Raw genomic sequence first — 19,915 nt, 5'->3', positions numbered from 1 at the left:
TCTATTTTCTCAAAAAAATACTGACAGTTACCACATAAAAATTCTTAAGTTACAAAAAAATTCAAAATGCAGAATCATAAACATACTAATAAGATTTTTTAACATTTCCAGTTTTCTGCTGCAGTTCATGTTGTTTTATGTGAACTGCTGAAAATGTGCATGCAATACAAAAATAAGCACCCAGATACTCAGGTCACAACAGAATTCAGAAATCCACTAACAATTGCAATTTCAAGTAGATGGTTATAAACTAAACTTCTGTGGAATAAAATACAAGGGCTTCAGAAATACTGTAAAATACTCTTCATAATAAATTAGTTTTCTAGAGCAGGTCCATACTGAACTTTCTGCTCTGAGAGTCCCTTACTCATTCTCTCAGACACTAGAGTTTCATTTTTTCCAGACTCACAGACTCCAATGTGTAGGATGACATAAGTCCCTCTGAGTTTAACGCTTCTGTCTCAGTGGTTCCTACTGACTCACAGCCAGAGGTCAGATATGCTCTATCACGGCAAGAAAATGTTGGAGGACTATTGTGCTGGTTCAAGATTTTTTGAATCCCAATTTCTTATTCATTACTATATTTCTGAATCAAGTAAAAAATTTAGCCAGTTGAGCAAAAAATGGAATGGACACTATTATTCTCTACTAATACCTTTTTGCTGAATATAATTCTTAAGAAATTAAAATCACTTTATTCTTTTGTCCAGTCTTCTCACTAAATAGGCTTTGATTTTAGATGCTTTGCAGATACCTTGACTTCACATCCTAAAGGGATGGGTTTATGGACTTTGCTTTGAGCTAAGGTGTTTTGGGCTCCATTTTAATACAGCGAAATAATAATAAAAAAATAATGCTTCCTCAGTGAAGAAAAGGCGTTCATATTTTTCACCAGAAACCGATAAAGGATGATAGTTGCAATGATGCTCAAATCAGGGTCTGTCTTGAAGAATAACTGAAATGTTTGGATAACTCAAGCAGATTTCCTTATACTGCAACACACAAAAATTACACCAACAAATACACGTATGCTTTTTTGTCAGTAAAGACAAACCCTGCAGGAGTTTACAGGGCATGACAGAATGTGTGCATTCATTTCTTAATAACTAATGCTCTGCACTTGTTAACTTTGACCTTAAATACTGTATTTTTCTGATGTGGGTTCTTCTGCAGGCTGCTAGATGCAAGTGGTCTAATGCAGTCAGCAGCACTTTATTTAGGACTGTGGTGCATAATTTCAAAAGGCAATATGCATGATGATGTCCAACTTAAAACACCTTTAGGTGAACTCATGACCTTACTGAATCAATGGAGAAAAATCTTCTGTCTTCACCAAGTCAGGACTTAATTTCTCTTTAGAAGCAACATCATTAAGAGTAATTTGTTTTCGCAGAAATTACGTTTACAACAGGATCCAAAGTCAATGAAGTTAAATCACTGCTGAGAGATTCCTACTCTTTTAAAAAGACTCAAAGAAACATGAACCCTGAGTCCAGAAATCTTGAGCCCTGCTGGGCCTCCCACCTTTGAGGACCCACTTACTGTCTCACTGCCTCCTCACAGCACTGCAGAGACCACCTTCAAGCATATGGAAAAATGAATAATGCATACCCATGTAAAAGCAACATGGCATTATGATGCACTGCAAATCTCATTGATTTTGATCTCTTAAGTAGTATTTATTACCTTCAACTCTCTTTTCTCATTGACAAAATGCAGGAAATTTTTGCAAGGAAGACTTCTGGGTTTTTCCGAAGTGAAGTTTAGAGCTAAAACTAATACCAAAATAAATACACGTACTGGCTAGAGCTATCTAAATATTGCTCTGTCATTAAACACAATGTTCCATTTTAATTGATTTTTAAATTAACTTCCTCCATAAATGTACATTTCAGCAGGTCCACAATGGACAAACAACCCAGCAAGCTTGTACCACGCTGTTTTCAAACTGTGTATATACTATATATAAATATCTATTATATATATACACACAAATGCACACTGTGCTTTTTTCATTAAAAATCTATGCAATGAAATGGTAAATTTTGAGACATTACAGATTAGAACAGGCTATTTTCTTGAGCCACCCTAAACTGGCAAGCTAATGTAAATGATTGAAGAGAAATCTAAAAATATTATCTGATCAGTTCATGTTGTAGCAGCAAGATAATGAACAGACATTCAAGAGTCAGTTCACGATCAACAGGCCATTCTAAACCTGGAGCTGACAGAGGCTATATATTCTTTCAGAGGTGAAATGGTTAGTCTCCAGTGCCGGGTACGAAGGGCTGCAAGCTGTGATTACCTATGCAGTCTATTAGCAAAGACGCCAGCAAGCTGATGGGAAGATCTGCCAGCAATATCAGCAGAGGCTGAGTTAAAAATCTGGGAGCTGCCTGCGCACCAAATCCATTGGTCTGCAGAATGGCAACAGGAGCTTTTTGCCTGTGGGACATCAATCTTACAAGGACTGCTTCTTCCGCCAGTGTCTATCCACTCCTGTGGACTCCTTCATCAATTATAGATGTGCTGGCCCAGAAATAATTTACTGTTCAGCACGATGAAACAGTGAATAAATTGTGATTAAAAACAAAAATAAGAAACATCAAAATATTAGGAAGTGCAGATTTTTCCAAGGGGAAAAAAAACATCTCTTAGACCAGCAGCTAAGTTTTTCTCGTGTTTTGCTCAACCATGTTTTGTTGAGCCGCACACAGACCCCAGCCAAGAAAAACTGCACCACGCACCTCCATAAGAAACAGTACTGAAGATGAAACAGGCACTTCGAACTGGTGAGGCAGTAGAAAACTTGTCTTAAACAGCCATTACGAAAAGAAACATCATAATTAAAAAAAAATAAGTAGATCAGATATATTCATGTTTTCTCACACACAGTCAAGCACCTCCTGTTGGAGTAGCCACGATTTTAACAGCACTGTTTCACTTTGGAAATGGCTTACTGTTACTCAGAGGCCACAGTAGCACATTCAGAGCCCCACAACTGTGATTTCAGCTCTGGCACTTCTGTGATTTCTTGCCCAGCTGGCAGCCAGGGAAGCCACCTCCCCACGGAGGGTGGGGGACAGCAGTCACTGGCGTGCACCTGAACTGCTCATGCAACTGGCGCTCGTGGCACTCACTGCTTCAAGTGAAAAGCGTGACCAACACAGCTCCAATTCACATCGTTTATCCTCCTGTAATGTAATTACTATCTATGTTCTTACTACTCCAACAATTCCTGGCCAACAGACATGTGGCAGACTAGTTCACTGTCAACGCTAGAACTTTACAGACCAAGAAGATATTTTGATTTGAAACAAAAGGGTTCCTGTATTTTACGTTCTCTCTCCCAACCCTGTAGAAATCTAGCAGCCCAATGCAAACTTCTTGTACAGTATATCTTAATAAAGCAAATACTGATAATGCCTCCAAATTCAAGACATAATTATTGCATTACAAACCTGGAAATTAATGGTACATTTTAAAGCAGTTTCTATTCTCTTTCACATGAGGAATGGCATTGTGATGTATTTTTCTAAGGAAGGCTACAAGTAAAATCTCTCTCCCTACATCTCTCCTGCTGCTCAGCCACTCGCGTCCGGATCCTGCACAATAGGTTCACACCTAATGAGATCCCAGAGATATGTGGGACTTCTAGGAGTGAAAGATATGTAAAATTTTGCAGGATCTCATTATAAATCTTGAAGGGCTCAAGAAATTAAACTACATTATCCCAGATACTTATATTACACATATATTATAACAATTAAACAGGGTAACTCTCTATACTGTTAAAAAAGTAAATCACGTGGATTTGGGAAAACACTAAGTCTTTTTCTGCCCTGGACTAATCTTCATATTTGACCAAACAAGACTCCATGTAGGGACAAGGTGGAAGCAAATACTGTCTAGACTGACATCTGTATTATGATGTACCTCACATCATGACATTATCACTTATAACATCACCTAATGACACAACAGATGTCAACAGTACTAAGTATCAATCACAGAGAGGTAATGAATGAGCAAACACAGTCTCCAAAACTTTTATTGTACAAAATGAAAAAGACACCACTTGGGGGGGGGGGGGGGGGGGGGGGGGGGGGGGGGGAAGTTGAGGAGATGTATTTTAGTGCTTTCGTCTGCTATTTCTAAAACTGCTTTCGAAGCAGAATGTTTTCAAGCACCTGCATCATTTACTTGCAGTATCACCATAGCTGGGAGGGTGCCTTAATGCTGCTAATGACAAACAACTGAATTCAGAAACAACCAATCAGTAGTCCCCATCGCTCACCATTGCTACCCAGAAGCTGCAAGTATGGAAAGATGGGTAAGCTTTTGCTAGATGGTAGTAATTGTCAAGACTGACATCATTTTGATTATTCACTAGATGTTTCAAACAGAAGATCTGTGTTTTGACTCATGGTTTTGAAAGCTACTAAAATGACTACTCGCAGGGCGAGGGGGGAAAAAACCCACCAACCTAAGGGCATTGTTTTGTATTTGAAAGAAACAAGGGAAAAAAACCCTAACCCCAAACTCCACTACAATGTTTATTTTAGTTTTAGGTTGGGGTTTTGTTTGATTGGTTTTTTAAAGATTTTATTCCCAGATTGTCATTCTTCCCTCTGAAAGCCTAAGATAAAGTCAATACCAAAAGGCAACAATTTTTTTTTAACATTACTTAATTCTTCCTCTATAGTTCTTTTGATTTAAAATACTTAAGAACATTATTTAAGGAAGATCCATAAGCAGGGAGCATAATCTTCTTTCCTGCACTTTGTGAAGCCATTTCCACACCATCTCATCAATGCAAAAATCAGTATCTCCCAAGATGCACTTGGTTTTCTATTGGCAGTAGCTTAGTGTTAAAAGAACTGTGTGCACACTGTTTAGGCTAATCCCCAAAATACAAAATTCTGCTGTTCACAAGAAACTTTCAGCTACTGGCAATAAGATTCTTTGAAAAAAACAAAACAACCAGTTCCCCCCTCCTGACCAAGGTGCTATTCAAATTGTTGAGATGAAGACCAGAACTTGTATTTTGCTCACTCTTATGAACACTTATGGCTTAAGTTGCAAATAAAATGATTACCCACTCAGGACTCGGAAAAGTAATAAATGAAATTAAGTGTCAAGAACTTTGCTATAGAGAATATGGACATTTTAAAGCTACCCTACAAGACTGTGGAAAAACTCCACCCAAAGTAACAAATCTGATCATCCATGGTTAAAGATTAGAGACAGAAAACACAGAGCTCCTACAACCACCAGGGAAACAAGGAATCATAAGAAGATGACAACCCTTCTACCCTCACTATGAATAATTGAAAGCACTTGGCTTGTTTACTTCAATAAAACTAAGCTGAAGAAAAGACAAAATTGCCCACTATAAATGCACTAAAGATGGCTAAACATAGAGTAAAAGGATTAAAAAATGGCCTCAAAAAGTTTAGGTTAAAAGATGATACTTAATTCAGCCTATCAGTAAGACTAGTCAAGACAAAAAACCCCCTCAAAAACATTTAAGAAAAAAATTGAAATTAACACCTGAGATTATATAATGTGGCTTCCTATAGGGGTAAAGGAATAGGTTAAGGATTTCTTCTAGTCCTCTACCCTGTAACAGGGCCTACTTCCCAGGGAATGAAAACCAAGGATCGTTTTTGAAAGAAACAAATTCTTATTCAAAAACCAAGCAGAAGTACTGGAAGAAAAACTGTTGAAGATGTCTTGTTTTCCTTTTAGATTTCACAGAATCACAGAATGGTCACAGTTAGAAGGGACCTCTGGGGATCATCTAGTCCAACCCCCTGCTAAAGCAGGTTCACCTACAGCAGGTTGCACAGGACCATGTCCAGGTGGGTGTTGAATGTCTCCAGAGGAGACTCCACACCCTCTCTGGGCAGCCCGTTCCAGTGCTCTACCACCCTCAAGGTAAAGAAGTTGTTCCTCATATCCAGATGGAACTTCTTGTGTTGCAGTTTGTGCCTGTTGCCCCCTGTCATGTCACTGAGCACCACTTAAAAGAGACTGGCCCCATCATCCTGGCTCTCACCCTTAAGATACTAGCATGCATGCGTAAGATCCCCTCTCAGTCTCCTCTTCCCCAGGCTAAACAGTCCCAGCCCTCTCAGCCTCTCCTCATCAGGGAGAATCTCCAGTCCCCTCATCACCTTCATAGCCCTCCGCTGGACAGGGCAGAGCAGAGGGCCAGGATCCCCTCCCTCGACCTGCTGGCCATGCTCCTCCTAATGCCCCCCAGGATGCCACTGGCCTTCCTGGCCACCAGGGCACACTGCTGGCTCATGGGCAACTGGCTGTTCAATGTAATCTTTTTTTTTGTAAGGAGAATTAAGATGAAATAAACAATCTCTTCAAGAAATTCCTACCAAAATAAACTACTGAAATCAAGAAGCCTGATGTAATCATTCTCCTCCTTCTCCCCCTTTTACTTCTCTTTTATGGCCTTGTGCAGACAACCTGCACCAAAATTCCAAGGATATGAAGCTATGAACTGCATCTTAAGCACACGATGTACAGAGAAGCATTTATTATTTATTGAAAATTTGGAATGCTTAACTGGGTTGCTGCATATATCATTCTTCTTACAAGAATTACAGGACAGACTTTTCCCAAAACTGACATTTTTGCAGTGCCAACACTTTGCAAAAGCTGAGACTCTGGGAGAAGACCACTACTTCAGCTTTCCACAAGGTGGCATGGCTCCCTTTGCTGAAAGACAGCACTACTCTGCCATTGAGGAAATTTCAGGTTTTAATTTTTTTTTTTTCAAATGTACAGGCCACTGTCGTGAACAGGTTTAAATAGGTTTAAGGTCTCTAAAATATCACTAACGAGGTTCATTTTAACAAATTCTTCCAATACAGAGTTTAACAAGTTAAAAAAAAAAATCTTCCCTCTATTACAATGAAATTAAATAAAAGTATCTGTGCTTGCTGCCATGCAAAAGTAAGCTTCATTCAAACAACGTTAAGGTACATCATGGGGCAGAGGAAAGCCTAAGGGGCTAAAAAGTCTGATTTTCCAAGTCTCAGGTTATCAGTTTCAAACCCTATCACACTACTTTCAGCCTTGCAGTATTTTGGGTAAAACGGGCTAGCAAGGAATCCACCTACCACACCCCCTTCCCATCCATGTAAGAATTAAAGATCCCAGAGCATCTTCAACAGCTGAAGATTTTCCCTGCTGTTTCCGAACCACTTTCTGTCCCTGTGAGGCAGGACCACGCAGCAACTCCCAGCCCTGCCAGGGGCAGAGGCTGATGCATTGAACAGCTCCACCAACAGCCTCTTCTGCTGCAGAGCAACACCAGTGCTGCTGGGCTTCACCTGCAGGGCTACACACACGTTCACCACTGCCCCTGCACAACATCCCCATCAGGCAGTGACAGATGGCAGGTAAGGTGCCTTGACTCAAGTGATTTAAAAAACCAGAAAAGCCAGCCAACCACCACACTTGTATAGTCTCTCCTCTATTTCTTGTTTTGCTCCTCTCAGCCACTCTGTGAATGTTTCAGCGCTCAGCTTTGATTACCCATTTAAGCATCATCAGCGTGGTTTTGCCTAAATAGGAGAAACAAAACCTGCTGTGACAGACAAAAGAGGACAAGCTTTTGGCATGGACCCATTTCATGGACACTGGATGGGCATCAGTTCCATAAATTTTTAAGTTTGAAAAGCAAGCCAGAGAGGGAGGGGAAATGATGACACAAGTTCTCTGTCCACACAAGTACTGCCACAGTTCTCCATGCAGGAAAGGCTCCTAATTCTACCCAGTGCAAATCACCTGGTAAAGAGTCAGACATAACTAAATATTGCCTCCCCATAAAGCTTTCCATACCACACAGCTTATCATGAAAGGAACAGCTTCCTGGTTCTAAGGACTGGTACCTAATGCTCAACACTCCTCCCAACTCCATGTACTGTGCTCAGAATTTAGTGCTTGTCATTGCAATGAGCAGCTGAAACCCTTGCTTTTTAACTGCCAGCCTGCAAAGCAAAACACATTTATTCACATCAGATTTAAACATCACCAGCCAAATAATCAAGATGACAAAGAAGTTTAAGTACCCTGATTATTCTGGTTTTTCTCCTAAAATATATCACTAATGCTATTAGAATTATTAACTGTTACATACTGCCTTCCTGCATATGAGTAGCTTCTGATCCTGTCAGTCACTGCAGGTGTATGGCACAGCCAAAACACTTATTTAGATTACCTGGATTTCCAATTACAGAGATTCACATACATCCTTAAAAATGGATGCAGGCACAAGACAAAACTATCAACAAAACAAATCTGGAGATATGTATACAAGCATTCAAAACCTTCTGCTGCTTCTTCCTGCTCAAATACCTTAGAAAAAAACAGTAAAGTCTCTGATTTAATTACGGTGCAGTGCTTGTTCACATAACGGTCTCATTTTTTCCGATGAATTTTATCCTCAAACTAGGTTGCATTCTCTGTTCTAAAATACAAAGTTCCTTGTTCTAAAAAGTAACTTCCTTGTTACCAGCTGTGAGTTCAAGCAGCCACATAAACAAGGAAGAGTACTTAAAAACAGGACAAACTCGAGAATAAAGAGCAAATTCTGTCACTGTATGCCCCAGGAAGCTATCCAGCCATGACAAACAACAGAGTCCTCTCTCTCTCACGACAGAAAATTCACTTAGTTGTGCAAGGGGCCAGTTATTACAGTTGGATAGTAGAATTCTGAGCTGTAACACTCAATTTCTTGACTTGTGTGATATTAAAATAAGCCATACAACCAAACTGAATGAAGCTTTAAATCTACAAATTCCTTTGATGGAATTAGTCTTGCATGGCCAATCTACATTGTGCCAAGAGAAGTACAGTTAATTTAAGAACTTAAGAGGCATTCTGCACCTTGCAAGTTATATTTTTACAACTGCAATGTTTAATGGTTATCCTATTGCGGATCATCTTACTGACCTTGGCTTCTGGGTCACTGTTGATACTACAGGAATCATCATCATCAGACTGTGGACCGTTTCTGTTACAGACAACAGACAAAATCAGTCTTAACATCATATAAAAATTACAGCACAGCACAAAATGAAGCTGGTCATTCCATGGAGACTTCTTAAGTCATTGTACCTGAGCTTCAAAGAGGCATAGCGTAACGTTGCTCCTTCAAACTCTTTCAGACTTGGGTCTGGGTTCACAGTGGCTGCATGCAGATCCTAGAGATAAAGGCAGTGCTATCAGTATAGTACTAAGTGCTATTAATATAGTATTAAGTACACTAGCATGTTATTTCTTATTTCAAAGGAAAATTAAATCCTCCCTGCAAAGAAGCGATAGTATTTCTGGCTGAAGTTGAAAAGAGGCATGCAGATATATATATTCTCAAGCTGCATTTCATTCAGTGCAGGCATCTTATTCATTACATCATGGCAGTTGCCCTGCTAGTTTAGACTGAATCCATTCCAAGTGGAAAGATCAGAAAAGGTAGCATGTTTGTGAGCTAGACATCCCTAGCAGTACCCCCATTCACTTTGGCCTAGGTTATGAATGACATTCATGGAAAAATAAAAGGGGAAAAAACAGCCACTGCCATGCAAAAAACAAGGGTAATAGTATTAAAGGTTCTAAAATCTGACAATATACTTGCCTTCCAAATGTCACTATTAATCTTTCCCCCATTCAGTACAGCAAAATCACTCCATGGCTGTTTCTAGACACATAATTATTCACACAGGAAGAAGCACATTGATAAAAAAAAAAAGAAAAAGAAAAAGAAAAGAAAAAACACAAGACACTGTTGTTAGCATTGATATTTACAGGATGGGTTAGGGAACAGATCACCTCAAACTTAACTAATTACTCCACTATACCATGGCATTCAGAGGAAAGGGGAGAGAAGACATGCCTCTAACAGTTACTTACCAAAACAAATGATTAAAACAAGGATAGTTAATATAAATTAGGGACAGACAATGAAATTACTCTTTAACTATGATCTTAAAAGCAAGCAAAATGAATCTGAATATGAACATTCGCCACAGCTGCTACAGCCTTTGACAAACAGCAATTAAGGGGAAACATGAGGATTTCCATTTGAAGGGCACTTTTGCTAGAAGACTCTAACACTACTGTAACTAGAAATACTGAAACACAACCATACATACAAGGATAAGATACATACAAGGTAAAAATAAAATATTTCTAGAGAGCAAGCACAAGAAAAGGCCAGTGAAGGGAAGGAAGATAAGTAAGGAGTGCAGAGAGATTTCTCGCTGAAAAAGTAGTTTTGTAAAGTCTAACAGCTTTTTTAAAAAACAGAACAAAACAACAAAAAAAAAACCAAACCCGCAAACAAACCACCCACCCTCTCATTTTCCATTCAAGTTTCTCAAAACGTACAGAGGCATTCACCGGTACAATCAACCAAGCAGTAGTGCATTTAGCACTACAGCAACCTGAGGTTCATCCTTCTCTGTAAAGCCCAGGAGGAGCAGCTGATGTTGGAGTCGCCCCTCTCCTCTTCCCCTCCCCACAAGGACAGAAATCCCACAGTCCTGACCAAGAGCCAGGTGGGACAGGAGATTTGGTTGCTGAGAGACCCAGAACGACCTCTTTGTAGCTTCATCAAATCAAGTATTCCTGTAATTAGTGGCTCCTTTTTAAGTCAAGCTCTCCCAAGTTGTCCACCTCAGCCCCGAGATGAAGTGGTACTTATTAATATGGCCCACTGCATTAATTTGCAGGGTGGACGTCTTGCCTCGCGAGTGTTCTCAGTATATCCCCATTGGAGGAATTATTTGTGAGAAACAACTCCCAGCAGTAACTCTTCCTTAACATGTCTTTGAATTAGCTGAGTAGTTAACTTTTCCTACTAAGCCCCTTCTCTTTAATTATTAGCTGCTAGTGGATATGTTACCTACAGAACCTCTAGAGGTGATCCAGGCCTGGGATGAGTCAGGCTACAAGAAGACACAACTACCACCACCAAATTTTGCCATTATCTCAAAGAAGCACTTATTGAGAAGTAAACCATATAGCTTTTTCTCTGCACAGGAAATGGGAAAGAGGCAGCAAATAAAGAGAACGTTACAAAAGATGAGGATTCACAGAGGAAGTAAATTCAGCTACACACAGGAGAAAAGAGCCATCTAAAACTAAGTCAAATTGAATCAGCCGCGCAAAACCAAAACACAGTTTCATGGTTTTGAGGAGGGAGGAAAGGAGGGAACGTTCCAGGTTTTTCACATTTAGCATTTATTAGCATTTTTGTTAAATCTGCAGGTTTGTCACATAATGCTTACCCCTAATTGCTCTGGATTGAAATTTACAGATTATCTCTCAAAGGAAAAATTGCCTTGCAGCCTGCGCAAAAGACAGACGTTTTCACAATTTTTCCTTTTTAAAACCCTTTTTGCCATTTGTATGCATAACATCATTCCTCCCCATCTATTTTTTCTAATTTTCTGTTCAACAATAATAACTGCTTTTCTTTATGTTAAATATCCAGAGTAAGCTACAACACAAAAATGGCTGACTTGATCTGTTCTTTGTTGACTGCCCTCAGCTGTGAGCCACATTCTACCAAATGAAGCAAAGGTTCTGACTATACATCATTTAAGAGACAGGGACATGAAATAATTCAAAAAAAAAGAAGAAAAAAAGGAGGACACAGGAAAAAGGGTAAAAAGGCATTACTCGGAGCAGGGGTGGTGGTGTGTGTGTGTGTTTCTGAATGTTTTTTTGACAAACTCAAACCCAAAAGTTGAAAGAGCCCAGATAAACTCATCTCAAGACTAGCACATGATGCTTCACAGACAAACGTGATAAAGGTAAAAGAATTTTTTATGGACACATGGCAGCCTATTGGGACAGATACGAAATACTACCCATTCCAGTCTTCAATACTAGATTATATACTCTTTCATCTGCCTAAAACCTATATATCCCCCAACATTTTCAGATGAAAGTACTACAAATTCCAGCACAGGGGAATGAGCTAAACCAGCCTCCCAAATCAGATTAGCTTGGAACACAAGCTTCCAAACAGCAGTGAGGGAACCAGCAGTACACAGCTCACACATGCTCCAACCTGGAGCTTGAAGCTGTCCACCACAACTGCTGCTGTCAATGGCAGCACTGGGATAAAGGCATTTGGGAGCCCCTATTCTAGATCAAATTTCACATCTTTTGTGAAGCATCAGAGATTGACTGGATCACAGACACCCCACGTTAATCCTTCATGGGGAGAGAGAGGGGGAGCACTTAGGGTAGGCTGCACTGCACTGAAACAGGGACTGAAACCAGTATCACCTGCAAGTGACCTAGAGGTGATCAGGTGCTGGCAAGTAATGATTGTGGAGAGATGAAAAACCAAACATTCATGATAGCTGACACTGTTAAATCCAGATTACAAATTATTTCATTACCTCCACCCATCTCTTAACCCCACAGCACAGCTTACTGCTCTGAACCAGCTGAATCCCAAAGGATTTTTCCTCTGGTTCCCTCTTAATAAAATTCAGTATCTGTGGTATCAAGAAATGCAAGACTTTTCCTAACAGTTCCCATTAGAACTCCAGTTACACCCCAGTATTTGGCAATGCACAAAGTCCTGAGCCCAATTCACACTCCTTTTGAACTCCATTACTGTAAGTCTGCTGGTATTGTATACCAATGCTATCTTAATAACCACCGAGCCACAAGATCAGTATTGTTTCAATAATGGTATGTACAATGATTATCAATGAATGTAGAAACTTTCAAGAGACAAATGCTCTCATCTGTACCTGCAATTAAAATAACCATATAACATCATACTAATACAAATTTTGGAAACTTGCTTATTTTCTGCATTATCTTTTACACTACAGTATATGGTCTTGATGCTGCCATAGAACTGTATATGCATAAATCTTTGCTGGATCAAATCCCTTGTTGAATTAGAACTGCTATATCAAAACCTAGATGAGCCTACTATGTACTCACATACATGGCATTTTAGAATGACTCCTCAAATGTCTTATTTAATACATCTAGACTGTATTAAATCTACATTGTTATAATTCATACATTTCATATTCTCCATAATGCTGCTGAGAATTAATGATCATTACCTATAATCACAAGCTGTTCTTCATTTAAAGCAAAAGAATTCTGAAAGGTTAAAAGTACATCTGCCATGTTACCAGCAGGTATGAAATTTTCATTGTAAAGACATTTTAAACAGAGTTAGAAAAATATTTGAAATTAATATATGCATTTCCCCTCTGCAATTTACCAACTATATTGATTTCCGGGTTTTTGTGAAAGGCATCTATAACTCAGTAATTAAAGCCCTGTTCTCCGTATTTTAAAGTAAGAAAAATACTTTATGGTGAAGCTATATCCCTCATGTGTACATTACAGGAATTTATACTGGAAGCACGTGCAGCACTTGTCATTCAGGTAGAAGAAAAAAACCATCCAGAAATGCTGAATGTAGACAATTACTGTTCTTTCTCCATGAACCCTCTCAGAAATAATTTACAGCATGCTTGGTGCACAGTACATTCCACGGGAGCTTGACTGACGTAAACCATAACTGAAATGATGCAGTCACGTTTACAAACCTTACCAGTAGCGTTTATGAACATGTGGGAGCAATCTTTCTAATATTGAACAAGAGTGGACATGTTTAAGCCTACACAGGATAAAAGTTTCGAGTCAAGAATGGTAATACATACTTAAATGTCCTTAACTCCTCTTAACTTCAATTAAGTTATTTTGGTACATACATCAAAATCAAGGACAGAAGAACTGTCGTATCTAAATGTCTGTTTAAATAAATAAATAAACTCTAAGGATCGCCTGATCAAAACTCAAAGCCAGTAAAAATTTCCCTTGTTTTCATAAATCTGTGGACCTTCTTCTGAAAAGTTAGTATGAAGAAGTATTAATTTCAAAACTATTTGATTTTATATTAGTATTTCATTCACTAGAAACCTTCCCAACACACTAAAATAAAGTGACCGCATTTTTTGAAGCATACTCTCTGATAATTTATTTTTCCACTTATATGACACCAATCAACCCCCTGGATTGTGCCTGAAAGGATTATTTTAAAAGGTGGTATCACATTTCAGCACATGTGGAAGACAGTGTATGTCTTTTCTGTTTCTGATTAAAGACTGACCGCAAGACAGTGATCCACTTGTGCAGATATTTTCTACTGGCAGGATGTTAAGAGACTTACACTTGAGAATACTTCATGTTTATTCAACAGAAACTCCCCTGTAAAAGAACTAGTCTCAAATGAAGACTCATACGTCTTTGTGTGATACTCCTACCAAGTGAACCAAAAAGGAGGTACAAAGAGTCCAGCCAAAAGACCGCTATAATGTGCAAAAATTTTATCCTGTATCCACATAATGCAGCAATGCTTCAGTGCATGCTACAGAACTGCAGTAGTTTCACATTCATCAGGCACCGGCTGTCTTAAGTTAGCTGAGATATGTCTGATTTCATCCTATATATCCAAAGTTTAGGATGTTTCATAAGGCACAGCCATTAGAAAATGCACATAGAAAATAGATACTTACGATGTATTATCAACAAATTGCTACACTTGGGAGTATTATCAGGCCCCATACTCTAAAGCTCAGCTTAGCTAACAGTTAAACCTGCAAGTTCAAAAAGTTATTTCTTTACAGTATGCAGCACACAAGAAGACACAGTATGTTACCTCAGTTTCTGGAGTAGGAGACGGAGTAATGGAACCAAGTGATCCTTTTCGTGAGCCCTGGAGATCTGTTGGGATGGACACAGGACGCTGCCATTGTGTTGTTCCTGTTGGTATGTGCCAGTAGTAGATCCCAGCAATGTCATTGATTTTTTTCCAGCCAGGTGGCAAGTCTGGGTCTGTCTGAAATGAATGATCACTCCATACATCTGCTGGGGGGAGGAGATAGGGGGTGACGGACACAGAACAACAGGAAAAAGAAACAAAAAAAAAAAATCCACGTTACTAAAACAGTTCTTCCGTGGGTCTGCCCCTGATGCAAGTGACGTAGTGCCATGCATCTGGTACTGCTGTTGTACAGTTCACGTGTAAATGCACACCAGACAAACATACTGAATTACTGAGTCTCAAAGTAAGGTGACAAAGCCTGGTTTGACATGGCCTATGAAATGAGGAAAAAAATACACTACTTACCAAAAAGCTGTTCTAATAAGGCAGCTACCTAATGCCATCACATAAACTAGCTCTTCTAATAAGCTTTAGCTTCAAAGTACATTACATTATAGCATTTAAAGAAATACTTGGAGCTGTGGTGTACTCTGTGCTCTTCATCACCTTCCCTTCTCAACGCATGCTAGTAGAACATGTATTTCTGCTAATTGGAGTTGGCTTATCAAAACAGAAACCACACACACCCCAAACGACCCCCACTGGATTTACTTACAATATCTAAAAGACTGCTTCTTCAAAACAATGAGACCAAAAAACCTGGCCCGTCATTTTACACACACCCTGACTGTTACAAACATACTGTTTTCAATTGATTTTTTAATGGGGCAGGATGAAAAAAAAAAAAAATATCATCAAAACTTCATCCACAGTGCCAACACAGAAATGAAAAACTGGCTCCACTGACAAAACTTCTACTAATTTAAGAATGAGCCAGCAATTCATATCATAATTAGAGACATTCCCAGATTTACCTGGGATTATAGATGCATCTAAGAGATGTCACCAGTGGAGAGCATGCAGCGCTTTTTAGAAAAACAGGGGCATCACCTATGTGCTAACCAGCTTTAATCCAGCAGGGGCAGTTCCCAGCCTCTGGAAAGCATGTATCCAGCAGAAGGTAAGGGAGCTGGTGCTCTTCTAAACTTCCCAGCTAAACTACTTCGGTGGTGTCATTACAGTATGTGCTATTAACCAGGTGCTATGGTCTACTCCAAGAATCCATCAAGCTGCAAGGAGAAACAATTAACCTCCTGGACTGATGTTTCCACCAGCACTTGAGCAGACATGATGAAGGCTGACACAAGCACGGTGAACTGAGCTAGTGAGAAAAAAACCACCCAAGAATAAAGGAAGCACCATACCAATGAGCTGTGGCTCATCTAGTCCAGCAACTTGTTTCCAGCCTTCAAAGACAATCCTCAAAACACCTTCAGTGGCTAACAGATGAATAACATGTTGTTATATTGCTCCTCTTAATCTTTTTTGAATTACAAGTTTCTTGTCTGTCTACCCTCAAGCCTCTTACTGCATGTTTTATCACAGTTGCTTATTTCTGAATCTCTCTCATTTCTGCCACTCAGATTTATGCGTGCACACACACACAGACAAATGACATGGTAACTTGAAATAACTCTTACACTCTATGGCACAAACCAGACTATTTATTTCTCAGAACCACTTAAAAGTTCTTAAGTTACTGATTTACCACTTGAGGACTAATCTAGAGCAAATTCTGCAGAAGAAGAACTAGACAGTATCATTATACTTAAATTCAATAATGACTGTCACCCGGGGGCCAATATCTGAAATCATCAACAGTCATATAACCAGCTCAAGAAATTCCCAAATGTTTTGAACACCCACTTCTAAATGTCCCCGCATTGTAGCCTCTGCTGCATTCAAGTATGCAGCTCCTGACTCCAAGGTCTTATAGTTTTTAAAGACCATTCACCTTCAACCTCACCCATTTTTGTCTTCCAGCTGAACAACTCTAATGCACTGTTCTCAACCATACAAAATGAAAATAAAAGCAAAACACTTTAAATCATTTGACCATATCATGCAAAAAGTGACATGCAAAGATCAAATATCTGAACATCACACTGAAGTATGCATGGCAACATCTGCAAGTCCAGATACACATGGGTGAGTTTAAATAACTGGTTCATAAAACTTCAAAATATCACAATAACATCAGTGCTCATAAAACTCACGTATTGGGCCTTTCAATGCATGCCAGAATAGGAAAACATTAAGTCTTTATTATGCAGAGAGGCAAAGCTTCAGATCAGTTCAGGTTCATACAGTTTACAGTATAAAACAACCATAATTCAATATTGCCAGGACATAAAATGTTATTCTCTTCACTTAAAATAAGCAAGGCTTCTGTCCTTGCAATACATACATATGTGTGTGTACACATGTATTCAAGTATACAGTTAAGCAAAGTGTTGTGCTATGGCTGCATTAAACTATTCCTTCAAACCAACCAACCAAAAGTGCAGCAGAACCTGAGATGCAGAGGAACCAACATACTGTTACTTACTGTTTTAATGATGCCATACCAGAAGGACCTAAACAGAAATGACTCTGAAGTAAAAGCAGACAAAACTCACAGCAGAAAGAAAACTGCTAACCCTGAGACTTAAAACAACATTTCTGCAACTTCTAACTAGAAGAGAAGAAATTGTCTTGTATGTGAATGAATACTTGGAAGAAAATCACGTAAAACAGCTGTGAGCAATTTGGAAAAAGAAAATATCACCTTGCTGAGTAATATAAATTTACTTTGAAAATTTACCCCTCCGCAAAAATAAACACACCAAAATAAACTCACGTATGCTCAGAGATAAAAGAGATCTTAAATTTCAGATTATGTTTTTCAATTAATACAGCTCAGAACTTTCAAAGAGCTGCATCTTCCACACAAAATGACTACGTCTGGGCATGAGATGTACATTGCTGGCATCTCGGTACCGCTTGTGCAGAAGTACTGACTGCAGACCGTGTGATAAGCATGGCTGAACAGGACAGTGCCAGACTGCACGTGTTCATGCTGGAGCACCATTCCTCACGTTAGCTATGCAAACCTACTTGGAAAAAAAAAAAAGTGAATGTGTGTTTCCTCCAGCCTATTTGCGAACACACCTCAGGATCAGACAGACTGGCAGAGATAGCCTGTTCACATGCTGTGATTTCCTACTGGCATGAACTGGAAAACCTCCCTAGTTTGCTGACTGTTCTAGCAGATGAAAGCACTTGGTGTGCAAGCCAAAGGTAACGAACCACTGCAGGAGACAGCAGCACAAGAAAAGTAAGAAATAAGAGTCAACATACAAAATCAGGGCAGATGAACGCGCTTGTGGCCAGGGCACCAATGGCTTTTCTTGATTTGAGTATGGAATTACAAGTAGCAAAATAATTTTCCTCCACATTTGAAAGACCCCATCAAATGGTATGACACTGAGTCAAAGCATCTAATTTTTGGTGCATGGGCCAGAGTAAGAATGGTCCCTTATCAAAGCAGCATTTGGTGCCCAGAATATGAAGGCACCACACTGATATATGTATGTGTGTGTATATATATATCCTGTTAAATTCAGGCCTTTTCAATCCCAGTCTTCTTGTAGAAGGTAAAGTGACAGCCACAAGATGGGAGAGAAAAAAACTGGTATCTGTACATCAATCCAATTCTGTTAACATGGCATCAAACAACTTGCATGAAACAAACCCAAGAGGAAATAAAACTGAACACATCGGATTTCTTCATCGGAAACTGAGAACTCCTCTTATGTCTGCAAGGCTTTAGAGGTAAAAACTTTACATGGAAATGGTGCCTTCTGGTCTGTGGATGACCAAATCCTTCAGGCTTCCTCAGCAGCAGATGATCTATGGTGATCAGGAACTTTTCTCCGATTCCCTCCCAGTCATCCTGAGAAGGCGCAGTTCTGCCTGGCATCTCCTGGCCTTTCCCATGCTCTTCTTTACTGATTTGTTGATGAAAGGTCAATGAACCAGGACCAGAGGGCTGCTCATGAAGGTTCTGGATTTGAAAGTATTTGCTCTGATAATACGGAAAGCATGGCTTAACAACAGAAATTTAAAGCAAGATTCACAAAAAGAATGTAGCCTTTTGCACTGGGGTTGGTCTACCTACCATGTGTATTACAGTAAACAACAACCTCCTTAAAAGGCTATACTGTTAAGACATTTCTTATATAAAATGCATAAAGCAACAGAACCAAGAAAACCAGTACTGAACTAGCATAAAAGAGGCACTGTAGCTAAGCTGTACAAGAAAGCAGACTGCATTTCTTTAAGAAACGTGGATTCACATTAACTGTATAATTTGTCTTTCTACAGCAAGAGTCAAATTCTTATCAGTGGAAAGATTTTTTTTCAAGATGTAACCAATTCAAAACTCTGCACAGGAACAAGGTATGTCTTCACCCAGGCATCATGCAGATTCACACTGCACTGCAGACCTCTGCAAGCCATCTCTTTCTCTGGAGAAAAAACGTTACTGAACCGGCTGGCTCCACTGCCTACATACACTCCCCAGATGAAGTTCAAACAGCAGCCTTCGTTACAGCAGAGCGGGCAGCCAGCTCTCTATCCTCGCCCGCACACAGGGTGCATGAGAGCTGTCAGTAGCGAGGCAGGCCGGCTCTCACCCCAGATCTGGACATGCCAGTGAAGCCTCATCGGCAAGCTGCTCCCTGGAAATCTGCCTAAGCTAAGTGTGAGCTGTCACCACCTGACTTCCGAGACGCATTGCTGACAGCTTAAAGGTCAACATAGCTAGAAGTTCACAGTTGGTCTTCTGCAGGCAGATTCACGTCAAGGGACGGGTCACAAAGGGGGGACTGGTGTTTTTCACGTGGAGTTTTGTCTCACTGAAGACAGACAGTTAAAACCTTGTCCAGACGGGGGAGGGGGAAAGATCCCTAAACCAGCTATTCACGGAGATGTTACGGAAAAAGCACGGGCCAATTCTGGTGAAAAAACATGACAGTAAGAGAGACATGGCAGAGGATTTTGAGGACTAAAAAGGAAGACCACATAAAAACATGGAAGACGTGATCTAAGACAAGAAGCTAACTTCATCTGAAGAAAACTGAAAAGCACAGGGTGGACTTCACTGCACTTTCCTGCCTCCACCACCTTCCTGCG

At 39.7% G+C, this 19,915-nt stretch overlaps 1 protein-coding gene across 11 annotated transcripts in view; it reads right to left on the bottom strand.

Annotated features, from left to right (window-relative positions):
* Positions 1-19,915, bottom strand: part of APBB2 (amyloid beta precursor protein binding family B member 2) — a 189,868-nt gene that overhangs the window by 53,023 nt on the left and 116,930 nt on the right. For 5 of the 11 annotated variants that reach the window (XM_056342934.1, XM_056342972.1, XM_056342923.1 and 2 more), the window contains 4 exons: positions 14,735-14,943; positions 9,662-9,724; positions 9,145-9,230; positions 8,980-9,040 (listed from right to left, as the gene is read on the bottom strand). In XM_056342934.1, the coding sequence (XP_056198909.1) occupies positions 8,980-9,040; positions 9,145-9,230; positions 9,662-9,724; positions 14,735-14,943 (419 nt within the window). The remainder of the gene's footprint in view (positions 1-8,979; positions 9,041-9,144; positions 9,231-9,661; positions 9,725-14,734; positions 14,944-19,915) is intronic. The other 6 variants (XM_056342982.1, XM_056342953.1, XM_056343000.1 and 3 more) reach the window with 3 other exon arrangements.

This window comes from Falco biarmicus, chromosome 1 (assembly GCF_023638135.1).
Source record: "Falco biarmicus isolate bFalBia1 chromosome 1, bFalBia1.pri, whole genome shotgun sequence".
Lineage (NCBI taxonomy): Eukaryota > Metazoa > Chordata > Aves > Falconiformes > Falconidae > Falco > Falco biarmicus.
This window is presented reverse-complemented; position numbering and strand designations above follow the sequence as displayed.